This window comes from Lissotriton helveticus, chromosome 7, assembly GCF_964261635.1.
Source record: "Lissotriton helveticus chromosome 7, aLisHel1.1, whole genome shotgun sequence".
In the NCBI taxonomy this organism is placed as follows: domain Eukaryota; kingdom Metazoa; phylum Chordata; class Amphibia; order Caudata; family Salamandridae; genus Lissotriton; species Lissotriton helveticus.
In genome coordinates this window covers 52,635,692-52,656,319 of record NC_136068.1, presented here as the reverse complement: position 1 = coordinate 52,656,319, position 20,628 = coordinate 52,635,692, and the positions used below count along the sequence as shown (strand labels likewise).

The 20,628-nt window shown below is 51.1% G+C and overlaps 1 protein-coding gene across 3 annotated transcripts in view; it reads left to right on the top strand.

The window, feature by feature from the left end:
• The window catches only part of LOC144768015 (glutathione S-transferase kappa 1-like), a 217,278-nt gene that overhangs the window by 116,466 nt on the left and 80,184 nt on the right, over nucleotides 1-20,628 (top strand). For all 3 annotated transcript variants that reach the window (XM_078651410.1, XM_078651411.1, XM_078651409.1), the window contains exon 4: nucleotides 2,277-2,377. In XM_078651410.1, the coding sequence (XP_078507536.1) occupies nucleotides 2,277-2,377 (101 nt within the window). The remainder of the gene's footprint in view (nucleotides 1-2,276; nucleotides 2,378-20,628) is intronic.

Here is a 20,628-nt window from a genome sequence, read left to right as displayed (position 1 = left end):
TCCCACTGATCCCGAGAGTGATCAGGAAGTTCAAGGTGGAACCTTGCAGGATGATCCTGATAGCCCCTGCTTGGCCGAGACAGTTCTGGTACACGGAGCTCCATCTGTTGTCGCTAGCTCCGCATCTTCCTTTGAGACTGGTTCCAGACCTACTCGCAATGTCAGAAGGACAGGTTTGGCATCTGGATCCACAGTCATTACACCTGACAGCATGGCTCCTGAGCAGCGAGAATTTATGAATCTCCCCATCTCGACCGAAATTAAAGAAGTCCTCTCCCAAGCGAGAGCCCCTTCCACAAACAAGACGTACCGCCTCAAATGGAAGAGATTTTGCATTTGGTGCAGGAGAGAGAAGATTGACCCTTTTTCTTCAAAATCTCATCAACTTCTGCCTTATCTCTTGTCCTTGGCTAAGTCTGGGCTGTCCCATTCTTCTATAAGGGTACCCTTGGCAGCGATTTCAAGATACAGACGGTCGGAGTCTGGACCTTCTTTGTGGTCTTCCAGAATTGTTAAGCAGTTTCTAAAAGGATTGTTTAGGGTCTATCCAGCAGTGAGACCTCCACCTCCTACTTGGCACCTGAATCTCGTCCTTACTCAACTCATGAAAAGTCAGTTTGAGCCAATTCATCGTTCAGACATAAAGTTCCTGTCATGGAAATTGGCTCTCCTTCTTGCCCTCACATCGGCAAGGCGTGTTGTGGAATTACAGGCTCTCACAATCCAAGACCCTTTTCTACAATTCAAAAGAAACACAGTTATCTTGAGAACCAACCAAAAGTTCATACCTAAGGTATCCTCGGACTTCCACTTGAACGAGCCGGTTATTCTTAGGGCTTTCTTTCCTCACCCGGCTACACCAGCGGAGAGATCGCTACATTCTCTGGATGTGCAGCGATGTTTGAAATTCTATTTGGATCGCATCAAGGGATTTCGGAAATCCTCACAATTGTTTGTAGCTTTTGGAGGTCCGAGAAAGGGTCGCTCTCTGTCAAAGCAGGGAATTGAAAGATGGATTACCAGTGCCATCCTACATTGCCATTCTGCAGCAGGTAAACCACTGACTGGCAGGGTTCGGGCACATTCCACAAGATAAGTGGCGTCTTCAACAGCCCTCTTCGCGGGGGTACAGATAAAGGACATTTGCAGAGATGCTACCTGGAGCAGTGTCCACACCTTTACTAAGCATTACTGCTTGGACTCCTTGCAACAAGAAGATACGGCAGTGGGCCAGGCAGTCCTGAGGAATCTCTTCCACTAATTGATGGATGAGCTTTCCTTTTCTATCCCACCTTCCGTAATTTTGCACATTTTGTATCTTTGTCATGTTGGCTTGTATACTATGACACAAAATGTGTTTTTTTTTATTGCTAACTGCTTGCTACTCTGATACAAAAGCATGGGAATCTATGCAAGTTCCAATACTGGGGCAAGAAAACAAGTTACTTACCTGTAACTTTAGTTCCCCATTATTGGTAACTTTCATAGATTCCCATGCGCCCGCCCACCTCCCCGAGGAAAGCTCAGCCTTCAGCAGAATTGGGGGCTATACACAACGGCTACGAAAATCTGAGGCTCTGAGGTTCCTTCAGGAGGGTTCTAAGGGGTGAGGCTCTTCTGATTGGCTGATGCCTAAGTTTGGTCTCTTTTACACAAAGAGAGTGATGGGCTACAAAAGGGAATGAGGCCTAGGTCTTTTTCTTTCTCTTTGTGCCTACTGCTATGTTATTTTTGTTACCGAGACTCCCATTCCGATGACGGGGAATGATACAAAAGCATGGGAATCTATGAAAGTTACCAATACTGGGGAACTAAAGTTACAGGTAAGTAACTTGTTTTCTTACTGTTGAATATAGTATCAGGCATTCAACCCAGGGTTGCATTTGACTTTTATAGAGACTGGGCACATCAGCCTTGGTATGGCAGTAATGCTTGTCCCAAAATAAATTAATTGTACCAGATATTCCTGTAGTGCAATTCACAAGCGGTAGTATCGAGCTTAAATACTACGAAATAAAGTGAGCCTGATAAAGAGAGAAACCAGCGAGTGCTCGGTATGGGGCCAACGAACTGCGAAAGTCAGAAGACTTTACTTACACACAGCACTGTCACCATCACCCAGTGACTGCTTCTTTCTCTTATAGGCTTATCAGGCAGGAATGTGATAAAACATATGGGAAGGGGGGGCAACATGAAATGTTTGCAGCCCGTACTGAATCTTGGTCCATCCTACGGTTTCACTTTGTAATGAGGTGTTTTAATATCTTCTCTTATAGGCAGTCTCCCTGCAATGCGGTTTGTCACAGCTGTAGAAATGGAGCAGCCAGATTTCGTAGAGCCTGTCTCCCGGGAGTTTTGGAGGAGGATTTGGTCAACGGTCAGTATCTTTACTCAGTATCTCAACTAAAAAAGTCTCACTTGTAGACACCCCTTCCTCTTGTGGTAATTGTAAATAGTGGCTATTTTCTTCTAAGTGTCTTTGCCTGTCTTCAAGTGTCTCACAAAGCCTTCCCCTCTTATGATGCTTGGAAGGCTGTGCTGAAGATGCCCAACACACACCAGATGTATTTTAATGTAACCAACTATGTGTAACCTGATAACTTAGATGCAGTGCATTAAAATAAGAGATGACTCCAAAGTTAGAAGTTTTGGTATAGATTGTATCCAGACACCCACCTCTTATCTGTGTATAATAGCAATCATGATTCTATAGTTGCGGTCTATTCCCTACCCCTTCATGACTGCTCCTGTCAAAGAACTGACAACATAAAGAAAAAAAAACTTACAGCGGAGTTAGTTCCCCTTTTTAGTGGCATACGTCCTTTAAGCAGTTAACCTAGCCTGGAACACAAAGCCTCGCATTCTAAGAAGCATCCTGTTAGACCTGACATCCTTGGTGTGGTCTTCTCCCAAACCTTTTGTCTTCTCCCCCCTATTGTCTGGATTTAGTTTTTGATGGCATCAGGACTCTGTGCACTTTATCACTGATAACCAGTGCTAAAGTGCTGGTGCTTTCTCTGTTAAACATGGTAACATTTTCTGGCACATTTACTTAAAAGTCCCTAATAAAGTGGCACAACATGTACCTGTAAATTAAATGCTACTGGTGGACCTACGATACAGAAAAGGGGGTGGTGATGAACAGAGTGTCTGAATTAAGCAGACCACTCTTACCCAGTCCAAAGATCAGGGCTTGATCCATCACCGTTATTTATCTCACTGCCCCATCCCAGCTCAGAACCTGGCTATATGCAAATTAGTCTGTCCCTGGCCCAGTGCATCATGGGAACAGGGCAGACCAAACTACCAAGCCAATTCTTCACCAGAAAGGAGACAAGCTACCGGGGACCGGTTTCTGGCATTTCAGCCTCTTCGGCCCGGCTTGCTTGAATCCTGATGGAGCAGTGAGAAAGGGACTCATGTCTGAGTATACCCTGCCACACCTATAGTGGCCAAAAACGATACAGAAAAGGGGGTGGTGATGAACAGAGTGTCTGAATTAAGCAGACCACTCTTACCCAGTCCAAAGATCAGGGCTTGATCCATCACCGTTATTTATCTCACTGCCCCATCCCAGCTCAGAACCTGGCTATATGCAAATTAGTCTGTCCCTGGCCCAGTGCATCATGGGAACAGGGCAGACCAAACTACCAAGCCAATTCTTCACCAGAAAGGAGACAAGCTACCGGGGACCGGTTTCTGGCATTTCAGCCTCTTCGGCCCGGCTTGCTTGAATCCTGATGGAGCAGTGAGAAAGGGACTCATGTCTGAGTATACCCTGCCACACCTATAGTGGCCAAAAACGATACAGAAAAGGGGGTGGTGATGAACAGAGTGTCTGAATTAAGCAGACCACTCTTACCCAGTCCAAAGATCAGGGCTTGATCCATCACCGTTATTTATCTCACTGCCCCATCCCAGCTCAGAACCTGGCTATATGCAAATTAGTCTGTCCCTGGCCCAGTGCATCATGGGAACAGGGCAGACCAAACTACCAAGCCAATTCTTCACCAGAAAGGAGACAAGCTACCGGGGACCGGTTTCTGGCATTTCAGCCTCTTCGGCCCGGCTTGCTTGAATCCTGATGGAGCAGTGAGAAAGGGACTCATGTCTGAGTATACCCTGCCACACCTATAGTGGCCAAAAACGATACAGAAAAGGGGGTGGTGATGAACAGAGTGTCTGAATTAAGCAGACCACTCTTACCCAGTCCAAAGATCAGGGCTTGATCCATCACCGTTATTTATCTCACTGCCCCATCCCAGCTCAGAACCTGGCTATATGCAAATTAGTCTGTCCCTGGCCCAGTGCATCATGGGAACAGGGCAGACCAAACTACCAAGCCAATTCTTCACCAGAAAGGAGACAAGCTACCGGGGACCGGTTTCTGGCATTGCAGCCTCTTCGGCCCGGCCCTGCCCTGTTCCCATGATGCACTGGGCCAGGGACAGACTAATTTCCATACAGCCAGGTTCTGAAACTGGGATGGTGCAATGAGCTAAAAAACGGTGTTGGATCTAGCCCTGATCTCTTGACTGGGTGAGAGTACTCTGCTTAATTCGGAGACTCTGTCCATCACCACCCCTTGTTGTAAATTATTTTGTCCACCCTAAGCGTGGAAGGGTATACTCAGATGTGAGTCCCTTGCTCATTGCACCATCAGGATTCAAGCAAGCCGGGCCGAAGACGCCTGAAATGGCAGAAACCGGTCCCCGGAAGCTTGTTTCCTTCCCAGTGTAAGAATTGGCTTTTGTAGTCTGGTCTGCCCTGTTCCCATGATGCACTGGGCCAGGGACAGACTAATTTGCATACAGCCAGGTTCTGAAACTGGGATGGTGCAATGAGCTAAAAAACGGTGTTGGATCTAGCCCTGATCTCTTGACTGGGTGAGAGTACTCTGCTTAATTCGGAGACTCTGTCCATCACCACCCCTTGTTGTAAATTATTTTGTCCACCCTCAGCGTGGAAGGGTATACTCAGATGTGAGTCCCTTGCTCATTGCACCATCAGGATTCAAGCAAGCCGGGCCGAAGACGCCTGAAATGGCAGAAACCGGTCCCCGGAAGCTTGTTTCCTTCCCAGTGTAAGAATTGGCTTTTGTAGTCTGGTCTGCCCTGTTCCCATGATGCACTGGGCCAGGGACAGACTAATTTGCATACAGCCAGGTTCTGAAACTGGGATGGTGCAATGAGCTAAAAAACGGTGTTGGATCTAGCCCTGATCTCTTGACTGGGTGAGAGTACTCTGCTTAATTCGGAGACTCTGTCCATCACCACCCCTTGTTGTAAATTATTTTGTCCACCCTAAGCGTGGAAGGGTATACTCAGATGTGAGTCCCTTGCTCATTGCACCATCAGGATTCAAGCAAGCCGGGCCGAAGACGCCTGAAATGGCAGAAACCGGTCCCCAGAAGCTTGTTTCCTTCCCAGTGTAAGAATTGGCTTTTGTAGTCTGGTCTGCCCTGTTCCCATGATGCACTGGGCCAGGGACAGACTAATTTGCATACAGCCAGGTTCTGAAACTGGGATGGTGCAATGAGCTAAAAAACGGTGTTGGATCTAGCCCTGATCTCTTGACTGGGTGAGAGTACTCTGCTTAATTCGGAGACTCTGTCCATCACCACCCCTTGTTGTAAATTATTTTGTCCACCCTAAGCGTGGAAGGGTATACTCAGATGTGAGTCCCTTGCTCATTGCACCATCAGGATTCAAGCAAGCCGGGCCGAAGACGCCTGAAATGGCAGAAACCGGTCCCCGGAAGCTTGTTTCCTTCCCAGTGTAAGAATTGGCTTTTGTAGTCTGGTCTGCCCTGTTCCCATGATGCACTGGGCCAGGGACAGACTAATTTGCATACAGCCAGGTTCTGAAACTGGGATGGTGCAATGAGCTAAAAACGGTGTTGGATCTAGCCCTGATCTCTTGACTGGGTGAGAGTACTCTGCTTAATTCGGAGACTCTGTCCATCACCACCCCTTGTTGTAAATTATTTTGTCCACCCTAAGCGTGGAAGGGTATACTCAGATGTGAGTCCCTTGCTCATTGCACCATCAGGATTCAAGCAAGCCGGGCCGAAGACGCCTGAAATGGCAGAAACCGGTCCCCGGAAGCTTGTTTCCTTCCCAGTGTAAGAATTGGCTTTTGTAGTCTGGTCTGCCCTGTTCCCATGATGCACTGGGCCAGGGACAGTCTAATTTGCATACAGCCAGGTTCTGAAACTGGGATGGTGCAATGAGCTAAAAAACGGTGTTGGATCTAGCCCTGATCTCTTGACTGGGTGAGAGTACTCTGCTTAATTCGGAGACTCTGTCCATCACCACCCCTTGTTGTAAATTATTTTGTCCACCCTAAGCGTGGAAGGGTATACTCAGATGTGAGTCCCTTGCTCATTGCACCATCAGGATTCAAGCAAACCGGGCCGAAGACGCCTGAAATGGCAGAAACCGGTCCCCGGAAGCTTGTTTCCTTCCCAGTGTAAGAATTGGCTTTTGTAGTCTGGTCTGCCCTGTTCCCATGATGCACTGGGCCAGGGACAGACTAATTTGCATACAGCCAGGTTCTGAAACTGGGATGGTGCAATGAGCTAAAAAACGGTGTTGGATCTAGCCCTGATCTCTTGACTGGGTGAGAGTACTCTGCTTAATTCGGAGACTCTGTCCATCACCACCCCTTGTTGTAAATTACTGGTGGACCTACAGCACTTATTGTGCCAACTACTAAAGTAGCTCTTTAAAAGATATGCCAGGTGTACCATAGCAGCCTGCAGTGCTCTTTAAACTGCCCATTCAATTTGGCAAACTAACCCTTATGCCAGCCCTGAACCTTCCTTTTTAATACATTCAAGTCACTCTTAAAGTAGGCCATACCCTAAATTAGGCCCGAACAGTCCACATGTAACGATGCATTGTATTTAAAAGTTGGACATGTGTTTTTAAGTTTTAAGGGTCCTAGTGGTAAAAATCTCCTACATTTGTTTTTTACTACTGTAAGGCCTACCACTCCTACAGGATAACATTGGATTACCTTATTACAGGTAAAAATGTCATTTTTGGTCTCAAATGAATTGGAATTTAAAATCCTCTTTATTATGAAAGTCTGATTTTTATGTCAGAATTCTGAAAATGCCACTTTTAGAAAGTTGCCATTTTCTTACCTCAGTTTATTGATGCCTGCAGCCTGTATCCTGTGTGACACGACTGTGAATAGCTTGGCATTTGTATTCCTCTTGGGCGGTGAGTCAAAGGGGGATTGGTTGTCAGGATGGGCCATCCTACCAGGATCGGTGGGGCAAAGCTGTTCCCTGACCCACTTGGTTTTCAAAGAACTCTCTCTAGCACACTCAAATGAATTTGACAACCATGTCTGGTCACTCTAGACTCCTGTGAGCCTAGGCAGAGGAAGGTATGACGGAACTTTCCAGAAGCAGATGGGGGTAGCCTTGAAGTTCCCCCATTTCAATGGCTGGCACCGGGTATAAATATGGGAACCTCAGACCAACTCTTCAGTTCAGTCCTGGACATGACAATGGAAGGATTGCCCAACTGTTTGAGGACTGCCCTGTTGCTTGATTCAGTTGTCTGACGACCTGTTCTTCCTGCAACAGCCCATCGGACCTGCTGCCCCTGGACCTCCCTGAACCCTGATGGTATCTGCTATATTGAGTCCCTGATCAGCAGGAGGTGCCTCCCCAGGTGCCAGACCCTTGGCTGGCATCAGAGTGCCCTCCTCTACAAGGAAAGGAGACTTCCTGATATTTGTCAGTGGGGCTAACTTGGTCCCTATATCAAGCCCGAGGTCCATCACGGTCTGTCTTAACTTGTGACTTCCCCATGTCTAGCACAACCTGATGACGGCAAGTGGCGCTTTGTGTTTTAGGCGCTATACTTACCTTTAAATTCTCTATCTTCGGTTGTGCTGATTAGATTTTTGTCATTTTGGTGTTGTTTTATTTGTTAAAAGTTTCTCTAGTTTTCTAAATCAGTTTGAGATTTTTCCTGTGTTGCGTTTGAACTTTTTCTGTTTGTGTTCTGCATAAAAAATGTATACAGTGTCTAAGTTAAGCCTGGCTGTGTTTGTGCCAAGCTACCAGAGGGTTGAGAACAGGTTAATTTAGCCACTTTTGTGGTTCACCCTGAATGATTGTGGTTGTTGCTTCACCCTGACTAGGATTGTGGTTGTTGCTTGCGAGGTTTTTCAACCCCAGCCGATAATCACATTTCTTCCACATCACACAATCTGTCAAATGGATGACTGAGATGCTCTTACCCCTTGGTTTTTAAAACGTATAAAAATATCGGGATGGGGTTAGTAAGTAAGTAAGTAATATCTTTATTCGATTTGTTTACATATAACAATCAAAAAAGTACATTTCATAAATATTTATCCATACAATAAAAATGAAAGATAAGAAGGGTGATATCATGGTGGACATAGACACAAGCATAAAAACGAAGTTATGGTTAAAAAGATAAAAATACAGTGGAAATATAGTATAGTCAGCAGCAAAATTAATTACCCTTCCATGCTTTTTCTATGCTTAACTGCAAGTTTTAAAAAGCTGCATACAAACATAGTACATTCACTGTTTAGCATTTGGAGGTGACAAAGTGCAGGTCTGAATTGTACAAAATTCAACTGTTTAAGTAGAGGTTTTAAAAACAAATTACGGGGAAGTGTATAAAACTGACAAAAAAATAAAAAGTGTGCCAGGTCTTGCGGAGACATATTGTCGCAGCCGCAAGCTGGCAACACTTGTCTCTATGTGCCCCACTTGGTACAGCTAACAGGAGATGAAACATATTAAATCGAAACCTTGTTAGTAAAAAACAATCATATCCGGACAAAGGCCAAGCCAGGTAAGGTTCCATGTGCGAACAGGTTTTTGTTAAAACATACTGTCTCACACTACTTTTCTTGTACTCACTCTCCTCCCTCGTCAAGCACCTGGACAACATAAAAGTGTTCTTGACAAAAATTACATCAGTTTTGGTTATTGTCTCAGGGGCTAGAAAGAGATCCGGTCGGCCTAGTTCATAGAACCATCTTCTAACATATTTTAACCACGGGATCTTGAGTCTCCCATCCCACTCTAATGACTCCTGAAGGATATTTCTGGTGAGGGGTATGTCTGTGTTTAGCCAGCTATTTAGCCAGCATAACAGAGGATTCACAGCTAACTTCTCACTTAGATATGGGATGCCAAGTTCCTCGTGAACAGGAAAGTTGGCTGTAACCGTAAGACCTGCTTTAAAAAGTCATTCTCAGTAACTTCAAGGACATCTAGGGATTCTGACCCCCATATTTCACTCCCATAACGTGCGATTGCAGTGCTTTTGGCTTGGTATAACTTCAAAACAGCGGCCACCGGGCTGTTGCCCATTTTTTTAGAAAAATCCAGTATCGCTGCGTTTGCCCGCACTACCTCACCCTTTTTCTTTTGGATTGCTGGTGCCCAAGATAATTTATGGTCAAAAAGGACGCCAAGATACGAAAAGGTCTTGGTAGTCGGTATTTTGTCGCCATTTACAAAATGAGAGTGTTTTTTTGGGAGTTAAGCCTGTCGTCATTGTAAAAGATTTCGAGTTATTGATGCTCAGGCCACGAGAGTTCATAAATATGTTAAAAGAGTCTAACAAGGTTTGAAGACCGATCGCCGTTCTGGATATTAGAACGGCGTCGTCCGCGTATAGCAGGACGGGCACGCCCTTCTTACCAATATTCGGATAATCTGTACCAGTTTTTAGTAGGTGCTCCTCCAATTCGTTAATATATAGATTAAAAAGAAAAGGGGCTAGGATGCACCCTTGCCTGACACCCCGATTTATCCTGAAGTCCCTGGTTACCTTCATATCATGGGTATAGCGGACATTTGCTCTCGTATCCGAGTGAAGGTCAGCAAGAAAGTTGACCAGATTTTGCTCCACTCCCATTTTTTGCAGGACCTCCCAAAGCCTGCCTCTGTCTACGCAGTCAAAGGCGGACGATAAATCCATAAAGGCCATATGGATCGTCCCTTTTCTTGCTAAGGTGTATTTACTATTTATTAGATACAGATTCAGGCATTGGGTTATCGTGGAGTGGCCTGGTCTGAACCCGTATTGTATTGGCGATAAAATGTTATTTTCGTTGGCCCATGCTGTCAATCTGTTTAGGATAATGCCCCCCACCACCTTTGCAACTGAATTAATCAGCGATATGGGTCTGTAGCATGTTGCACTGCAACGATCGCCCTTCTTGAATACTGGGACTATGGTCGAAGACCCCCACGATTTAGGGCAGCCAACCAGAATTCCAGCGTTTACAACTGCGGTGATAACAGGTGCCCATAAAAGGGTATTTGATTTGAATAAATCGGGCGGTATGCCATCCGGGCCAGGTGCTTTGTTACTAGTTAGACCCTGAATCCCCCTTACTACCTCCCCCACTGTAAAGCACAACAGATTTTCGTCAGAAGTTTTAAAAACATGGCCCGCTTGTGGCTTGTCACTTTAAAAAATTGTACTATAGTGTGATATCCACTCTTCCTCGGGTATGTTAGTCCCAACCGTAGGATTGATGGGGTCATCAAACATAGGCTTGTTTATGATGCTCCAAAACTTAGAGCTATTGCCCAGAATTGCAGGGTCGCATAGAGTTTCCCAGATGCCTGCTTTCACTTCTTTTTTCCGAGCTGCCAGGACTGTCTTATATTTAAATCTCAAAGACTTTATAAGGACAGGATCTCTTGGAGTAACCTTAAGTATTTTTTTTAGATCTCGTCCGGCCTTTGAGCAGGCTTGATCAAACCATCTTGGTTGGTGTTCATGGTGACCCTTCGTTGGTACGGTTAACAATTGACCAATTTTGTCAACCACAGCAGAGAAGGCAGTTAGGGTCACTTCAGGCAAGGTGGAGGGAGAGACACAAAGGCCTAGTTCATTACCACAACTGATGTTGATTGAGCTGTACAGAGAGTCACTGTTAACCTTTGACCACTTCAGACGACGGTTTCCGTTGATAGGTTTTAAAACGCCACAATCAGGCTGTGGCTTCCTGAGTTCAAAAAAGCTGCCTCCAAGTTGAATGGAGAGGGGATTATGGTCGCTGAAGATACTTGTTTGGATTTCAAAGTCAGTGACTAAATCAGCAAGATCACTTGAGAGAAGAATGTGGTCTATATAGGAGCCATTTCCATAGCCTTTATACGTAGGGACATTAAATATGTGAGAGTCCTCCAACGTAGACATTGCGACAGTTAGATTCCTGTCATCAATGAAGTTGTTGACGTAGGTGCCCCGGAGCGAGTGGTCAAAATGAAAGCCAAGCCTGTTATTACAGCCTAAGAGGCCAATGGGTGTCATTTCAGGATTGCCACAGGGATGGGCATTAAAGTCTCCAACAATGATGGTACTTCGAGGCAGATTGTCCGCTTTTGCATGCAGAAAATTATGTAAATGGAGAATGTTGCACTCCCTATTTGGTAGTACAGCATTGTAGAAGTTGATAAGGGTGAGTGCCCTTTTACCATTCCTAAGCACCAAGGTTTGAATAAGTCTATTGTCCGAAGCTTTGTTTGAGACCTGGCAGCTGAGTGCAAGGCTAATATAAATTGCCAGGCCCCCCTTTGGTCTTCCACTGTTCGACGGGGTTGCCGGTTGGTAAAAGCTTTGGAAGCCCTCAATATGTATGTTTTCGTCTACTAACCAAGTTTCTTGGAAGCATAAAACAGTATAGTTTTTTACAAGAGCCAACCAAACTGGGTCATTAACCTTGGCAGCCAGACCAGCTACGTTCCAAGATAGGAGCTTTATAAAGCGTTGAGCGATGAGACCCAAGCCTACTATCTGGGCCTTATTTATAAGTGAGGAAATCGCTTGAGCTCCATGATCCATCGTTGTGTGTACTTGCGTTTCATTGCTAACAGTTACTCGGCTAGGGACTATATTTTGGGCTTGATTAGAGGGATTTGAGTAACTACACCCTTTCACAGACGGTGTGTTCTCATGTAGATGTGCTAAGGGGACAACCCTGGGTGCTTCATTAGCCTCTCGAGTGGGGACGTATGTACACTCCAAGATGGTGCATGGTATTCTATGAGAGAGTGCTTCCCTGGTTGAAAACTCAAAGGGGATTGAATTGGAAGAGGAGTGTACGATTTGTCAGTCAATCTCGTCCAGGTAGTCAGTATCATAAAAAGCATCACATCTGTTTGAGATGGGAACCCCATATTGCGTGTTTGAATAATAAGGGTATGAGTAGTGTTGCCGTTGAGGGTGAGGAAAAAACTCCCTTCTCTCTTGTCTTATATGTTGGCTATTTAGTCTACTCAACCGTGGGGGTTCCTGCCTATGGTTGATGAAATTTGTTAGGGTGTGTGGTCCATTAGGCCAAATGTAATCCCTAAATTGATTCTGTAGTAGGGGATCTCTGTGTATAGTCATAATCTAGTGAATAGTCCCGCCCATGTGCGTGGACCCCGGAGCAATCAAAAATAATCTCTTACAGTGTCAAAAAATGCAGAAAATGCATAGACACTTAAGAGAGAATTTAAAGACAGATAATGCAGCCAAAAAGGCTACACTGTCCAGTACTTCAACTAGAAATTCCACCATAAAATCCACAAAACAGCAAAGCCTGTACAGATTTCCCTTGCTTAACAGCAAAATCCCTCAGGAATGATAGAGAGAAGAACCTGGACAGACAAGCCCCATAGGCTGCCATTATGTGGCTTAATTAGGATACTGTGCCTTTAAGGAACCTTCCAGAACCTTCTCCCAGTATCCCAGAATGCATAGCAGGTCCAACTTAGTTTCAGTTCTTTTTTCCGGCTCCTGCAAGCAGGACCCTGGAGCACTGAGCTCTCCCTTTTCAAGGGTTTTGTTGGTGTTTTACACTAACTTCGATTTTTGGTGCTTTCAAAAGTACTTTGGTGTCTTCCTTCTTGAGTTTCTGCACTCTTTTTTGTCCATAATGCCTGCATTATTCGACAAGTGCCCGGAGTGCTCAAGGAAGAAGGCCAAGTCAGACCCCCATGAGGTCTGTATTCTCTGCCTTCCCTCTTCCCACATCCCTGAGGACTGTGTGGTCTGCAGAGGCTTCTCTGGAAGGACCCTGAAGGAGAGGAAGAAGATCAGACTTCAGGGACTTGAAGAAAGGAGGTTGAAGGCACGAGGTGGGTCAGGAGGGGCTCCTTCTGCCCATGCTGAGGCCTCTGGGGGGCTCCCCAGGGGCAGGAAGACCAGCCCTCGCCCAGAATCTCCGTCTGGGTCAGTTGCTCTGACCACGACGTCGAGGGGACGGTCAACGGCCAGTTCCAAGTCTCCCCAGGGCTCTGGGTCGAGAAAACGACGCCCGTCGACGTCGAGGAACGTGTTCCGGCCGCCGTCGAAGCCGGTGTCGATCTCCTCGTCGTCGATGTCGGCGTCGAGTGGTCGACATCGGAGGGCCCGGCGTCGGCGCTCGCCGTCGAGGCGACACCGCCGTTCGCAGTCGAGGACATCGTCGTCGAGGGGATCCTCGTCGTCGAGGCCGCCGTCGAGACGGAAGAAGTCTCCGGCGCCGAAGAGGTTGACGTCGAAGAGGTCGACGTCGAAGCATTCGAGAAGACCGACGTCGAGACGCTCGAGGAGATAGACGTCGAGACGGACCGAGAGGTCGACGTCGAGACGATCCAAAGGGTCGACGTCGAGACGATCCAAGAGGTTGACGTCGAGACAGGCGAAGAGGTCGAGGTCGCCGTCGAGGCACCATCGCCCGTCGTCGAGGTTTCGTGGTTCGTCCATCTGGTCGGGGTCGACGTCGAGACGCAGACACGGTTCGACGTCGAGGAGTGAGAAACGGTCGACGCCGAAGGGCCGTTCGACGTCGAGGGACCATCGGTCGTCGTCTGGGCACCGATCTTCGGCGTCTAGAGGTCCTAAGGACAGGCCCAGGACTGTGGGGGGCTCCCCACGCTCCGGACGGGATGGTGGCTCGCCGGGAACGGCGCATTCCGGGGTAGATACTCCGATGAAGCCCTCTACCCCTCCTTCGCGGCCGGCTGTGCCGAAGGGTCCGCCTCCGAAGGCCCCGACCCCACCTCCGAAGCCGGCTCCGCAGACCCCGCGTCCGGTTACTCCTCCACATCTGAAAGAAACAGGTTAGTATTAGATTCCTTACCTTAGAATATCCCCAGGCGTCAGTCTGGATCCGGAAACTTTTGCGTAGCAGTACCCCTGCGCGTCGGTAGGCGTCGTCTGCAGGCGTCCCCTGCGGCTCCGCGTCGTCGGCGTCGTGCGCCGTGATGACGTCGCTGGAGTATATAGACGCCGCCTCCGCGCGCTGACGTCAGTTCTTCTTTTTTCCGCGCCAGTTAGCGCAGATCCGAAGAGCAGTACTCCGGTCTTTTGACCAAGTTTTTTGTTAACTGATTGATCTTTACGGTGCCGGTAGGATGCCCGGTTTCAAGAGTTGTGACGAGTGCGACCGCATGATGTCGGTCACCGACCACCATCGACTCTGCCTCCGGTGTCTGGGCGCGGACCACGACGTGGAGTCCTGCGTCGACTGTCGGGCCTTGACTGGAAAAGCTAGGCGGGAGCGGTCCCGCAAGCTTCTCGAACTCCGGTTGTCGGCCCCGCGTCGAGAGCGGTCCCGGTCCGGTCGGAGGTCGAGGGAGCGGTCGAGGGAGCGGTCGCGGAGCCGCCATGGGCGCTCCGGGAGTCGCCACCATTCCTCCGGCTCGTCAGGTAAGCACAAGAAGTCGGGGCGTCGCCATCGCACCCCCGACTCCCCCCGACGCCCGCGTGCTGCGGCCGGGGGCTCGGGTGACCCCACCCCCGCGGTCCCGCATGGGTCGCCGACGCCGTCTGCCCCACACCTGTCGGTCCCTGGGGAAGGCGCGTCGCGTGAGGAGATCGAGGCCTTCCTCATTGCTATGAGGGCGAGGTCTTCTCCGGCGGGGCCTTCGGCGCCTGCGGGCCCGTCGGTCCCGTCTGGGGGCCCGAGCGGTTCGGGTGCTCCTGCCCCGGCGCCGCCGGTGGCTCCGGCCCCGGCGCCGCTGGTTCCCTCTGGTTCGTCGCCGGCTGGTCTCCCGGCCTCTCCGGCGTCGGTTCCTGTGGGCCAGCCCAGGGTACCGCCCCCGCGTGGTGCAGCGACTCCGCCGTCGGCTCCGGCCGGCGTCGGGTCCCCGGCACCGACGCCGCGCGGCGCCACCCCCCTTTCCTCCCCGACTCCGGACTCGGAGCCGGACCGGCGTCGGCCGACGCCGGACCCGACGCCGATGGGGCCTGTTGACCCCGATGTCTATATCGTCGACCCAGAATATGGGTATGACGAGGAGGAGTATGGTGAGGGTTGGGAGGGGTCTGAGGACCCTCTATCCCGTGCCTGCCAGTACGATGTGGACTGGGTAGGTGATCTGGGTGATGCCAGTGGCCTGGACGAGTCGCCCAACCCTGGGTTTGTCTCTCCGTCCCCTGTGGCGTCCGAGGCGGGTGCTGCCTATTCGGTGGTCCTGATGAGGGCTGCCAAGGCCTTACACCTTGAGCTCCCCGTCGCGAAGGTCAAACCGAATATCCTGACGGAAGTTTTTAAACCGCAGTCATGCCCCCAGGAGCCTCTGCTGCCGTTTAATGAGGCCCTGACGGATGTCCTTCTGGGCACCTGGTCCAGGCCCGCCTCTGGTGCGCCGGTTGACCGGAACGTTGCCAGGCGTCACCGTCCCTGCGCGGACGACCCTGCCTTCCTGTCCACCCATCCCTCCCCGGAGAGTCTGGTGATCCAGGCCTCCACTTCGCAGTCCGCATTTCCGTCGGCTCCGCCCGACCGGGAATCAAAGAGGTACGACCAATTCGGAAAGAAAGTGTTTTCCTCTTTGAGTGCTGGACTGCGGTCTTGTAACACCGCGTGCCTCTTGGGCCGCTACACCCACTCCCTGTGGGATACGGTCGAGGAGTGTTTGCCGCAATGCCCCCAGGAAGTGCGGGACAAGCTCACCCGGGCCTTTGTTGAAGGCCGGGATGCGGCGCGGTACTCGATCCGTTGTGGTCTGGACACCACGGACTCCCTGGGACGGGCCATGTCCACTACGGTGGCGATTCGTCGCCATGCCTGGCTGAGATCTGCCAACTTCTCACCAGACGTCCAAAATACGCTTATGGACATGCCATTTGATGGCAGTCGCCTATTTGGTGACAAAGCGGACCACGCGCTGGAGCGCTTCAAGGACTCCAGGGTCACGGCCAAGTCCTTGGGTCTCTCGACCCAGACCCAGCGCCAGCAGACGGGTTCGTTTCGGCCCTTTCGTGGCCAAGGGAGAGGAGGTCCCACACGTGCTGCCAGCCACGCGGCGCAGAGCGCTCCCCAGCGCGGTGGCGCCCGTGGTTTCCGCCGTGGTGGCGGTAGAGGCCAGCGTCGTGGTCAGTCCACGCCTCCCTCCGCTGCGGCATCCAAGCCTTCCTAGTCCGAGCTTTCGGGCTCACGTGACGCCAGTGGGTGGCAGGGTTCGCCATCACCACTCCCGCTGGCGCGCGATAACATCGGACAGGTGGGTGCTGCAGCTTGTCCGAAGGGGCTATGCCCTCCCCTTCGAGTCCACTCCTCCAGCCATGCCACCGCAGAACCACCGTGTGTCGGGGGACCACTTGACACTTCTGCAGGAGGAAGTTACGGCCCTCTTGGCCAAGGGGGCCATCGAGCGCGTTCCTGGGCCAGAAGTAGGGTGTGGTTGCTACTCCCACTACTTTCTGGTACCCAAGAAGGACAAGGGAGGCCTGCGTCCTATCTTGGATCTACGGAACGTCAACGGCTTCCTCCGGAAGGAGAAGTTCAAGATGTTGACTTTGGCTCAGGTCTTGGCTGCTCTAGACCCACAAGACTGGATGGTAGCGTTGGACTTGCAGGATGCGTACTTTCACATCCCCGTCCTGCCGGCCCACCGGCGTTACCTGCGGTTCACGGTAGGCCACGAGCATTTTCAGTTTATCGTGCTCCCATTCGGCCTTACCAGCGCCCCACGGGTGTTCACGAAAGTGATGGCGGTGGTCGCAGCTCATCTGCGCCGGTTAGGGGTTTCAGTCTTCCCCTACCTCGACGACTGGCTGTTGAAGGCGGGCTCGCCCCAGACAGTCGTCCACCACCTTCAGATGACGGCAGACCTCCTGCAAGAGTTGGGGTTTTCCATCAATGTGCCGAAATCACACCTGTGTCCCTCTCAAAAGCTCCTTTTCATCGGAGCGGTTCTCGACTCGGCGCAGTTTCGGGTTTATCCCCCGGAACGGCGGGTCCGGGATATTCAGGCTCTGATTCCCATCTTTCAGCCGTTATCCCGGGTTTCGGTCAGGTTGACGCTGCGGCTTCTGGGGCTGATGGCCTCCTGCATCCTTCTGGTGCATCACGCCAGATGGCGGATGCGGGCTCTGCAGTGGGACCTGAAGTTTCAGTGGGCCCAGCATCAGGGCAACCTATCCGACCATGTCCTGATCTCGGAGGGCACTGCGAGACAGTTGCAGTGGTGGCTTACAGACCGCGATTGGGTCAGGGGCAGATCCCTCTCCCTTCCCCAGCCGGAGCACGTGGTTGTGACGGACGCGTCCCTCCAGGGCTGGGGTGGCCACTTGGGAGAGGCGGAGATCAGAGGCCTCTGGTCTCCGGCGGAGTCCCGGCTCCATATCAACATGTTGGAGCTGCGGGCGATTCGCCTGGCACTGAAGGCATTCCTCCCCTTTGTCAACGGGAGTGTAGTGCAGGTGTTCACGGACAACACCACCGCCATGTGGTACTGCAACAAACAGGGCGGTGTGGGGTCGTGGACCCTTTGCCAAGAGGCTCTGCGCCTCTGGCAATGGCTGGAACGTCAGGGCGTGACTCTGACGGTTCAACACCTGGCAGGTTCTCTGAACGCCAGGGCGGACGAACTCAGCCGTCGGTGCTCGGTGGATCACGAATGGCGTCTGAACTCGGATGTGGCGAGAGGCCTCTTTCAGCAATGGGGAGAGCCTTGGTTAGATCTATTCGCCACAGAAGAGAACGCGCAATGTCATCAGTTCTGCGCGTTGGAGTTTCCAAGACGGCACTCGCTCGGCGACGCCTTTCGGCGCGAGTGGAGTTGCGGTCTGTTGTACGCCTTTCCGCCTATACCACTTCTGCCCAGAGTGCTGAAGAAGATCAGGCGCGACCGGGCCCAAGTTATCCTTGTGGCTCCGGACTGGGCTCGAAGGTACTGGTATCCCGAGCTACTCAGCATGACAGTCGGTCCCTCGATCCGCCTGCCCCTTCAGGAGGACCTTCTGTCGCAGCAGCAGGGGACGGTCCTCCACCCGAACCTGTCCAGTCTCCACCTCCATGCGTGGAGATTGAGCGGCGACAGTTGAGGCCATTTGACTTGCCTCCTGAAGTCTGTGATGTCATTCTGGCAGCCAGGCGTCCCTCCACAAAGTCGGTATACGCCTGCCGGTGGAACAGATTTGTGGCATGGTGCACAGCGAAGGCTGTGGATCCCCTTTCTGCCCCTCTATCTGAGGTTCTCCTCTTCCTCCTTTCCCTTGCCCAGCAGGGCTCTGCTCTGGGCACTATCAAGGGCTATCTTTCTGCCCTTTCCGCCTTCTTGAGGCTACCTGATCAGCCATCTTTGTTCAAGTCCCCTATTGTGTTAAGATTCTTAAAGGGCATCACGCACATGTATCCTCCAGCTCCGTTCGTGATGCCTCAGTGGGACTTGAACCTGGTTTTGACTTTCCTGATGTGCGCTCCCTTTGAGCCCCTTCATTCCTGTCCTCTCCGTCTTCTCACCTTAAAGACGGCCTTCCTGGTAGCCATCACCTCTGCCAGGAGAGTGAGTGAGCTCCAGGCTCTTTCTGTTCAACCTCCTTTCTTGTCTGTTCATCCTGATAAGGTGGTTCTTCGGACCAGACCTTCTTTCCTGCCCAAGGTAGTCTCTGCTTTTCACATTGGGCAGTCCATCACCTTGCCCTCCTTCTTCCCGCCTCCGCATCCTTCAAAGGATGAAGAGCGGCTCCATCGTCTGGACCCAAAACGTGCGCTTTCATTCTATATGGATCGCACACGCCAGTTCCGGGTGGATGACCAACTGTTTGTTGGCTACGTGGGTGAGAAGAAGGGAAGGGCGGTACAGAAACGGACCATCTCTCGGTGGGTCGTCCTGTGCATCAAAGCATGCTACTCTTTGGCTCGGAAGGAGCCTCCTGTTGGGCTGAGGGCCCATTCCACTCGGGCCACGGCGGCTACTACTGCCCTGGGCCGGGGAGTCCCTTTGCAGGACATTTGCCAGGCGGCCACGTGGGCCTCGCTGCACACCTTTGCGAGGCACTACTGCCTGGACAGTCAAGTCCGGAGGGATGGCTTCTTTGGCCGTTCGGTCCTCCAGGACTTTCTGGTGTAGGTTGTATTGGTTCGCAGACCCACCACCGGGGTTGGTATTGCTGGGGTATCTATTCTAAGGTAAGGAATCTAATACTAACCTGTTTCTTTCAGATGAACAAGTTACTTACCTTCGGTAACGATATATCTGTAAGAAACAGTAGTTAGTATTAGATTCCTTACCGCCCCGCCCATCCTCCCCGTTCTGCGAACTGATACCTAGGGTTAGGGACATCCCTTTCAGGGCCCTAGTTTCAAATGGCACCAGTGTTGGTTCTCACATGGCTCTGCGTGTTCTGGCGCGGAAAAGCTGTGTGCAAAGAACTGACGTCAGCGCGCGGAGGCGGCGTCTATATACTCCAGCGACGTCATCACGGCGCACGACGCCGACGACGCGGAGCCGCAGGGGACGCCTGCAGACGACGCCTACCGACGCGCAGGGGTACTGCTACGCAAAAGTTTCCGGATCCAGACTGACGCCTGGGGATATTCTAAGGTAAGGAATCTAATACTAACTACTGTTTCTTACAGATATATCGTTACCGAAGGTAAGTAACTTGTTCCTCCGGTCCCGCCGAGGGCGGTGTCGATGCCCAAGTTTCCGACGCCACCGAAGAAGACTCCTAAGAAGCCTAGGATTCCTGACCCTGGGAGGCCGAAGGACCGTCCGAGACCCAAGAGGTCGAGGTCTCGCTCGGGGAGACGGGACAGATCGAGGAGTGGATGTGGATCTTCCTCACGATCCAGGCATCACCATAAGAGACGTCGGTCCAGGTCACGTTCTGCCTCTGGGACCCGTTCCTACTCGCCCACGTTGTCCGATTCGCCGGAGACTAGAGTGTCTCCTATAGACGATATCGGCACGTTTCAGGAGGTTCTCCTGCGTGGAGCGGCGAAGTTGGGAATCAAGGTTGAAGCGCCTACGACTTCTACCTCTGTGATATTTGAGACATTACACGAAAGGCACTTGTCTCGCCCCCTGTTACCTCTGGTGCCAGGGCTCCTTGAGCCCGCCGAACAGCTATTCCTGACGCCGGCAGCGGTGAAGTCTGCGCCTTCCAGGATCCTAAAAAAGTACAGGGCTCCGGACTCGGACCCAGCCTTCTTGAGGAAGGACCCGGTACCGGATTCAGTCATCGTGACAGCTGCCCGAAAGCTTCATGCCACCTCCCCTGCGTCCACGGTGCCTCCGGACAAGGAGAGCCGCTGGATCGACTCTGCTGGTCGTAAGGCGTGTGGGACGTCCGCCTCTTCGATGAAGGCCGCCAGTGACTCTGTGGAAAATTAGTACGGTTTG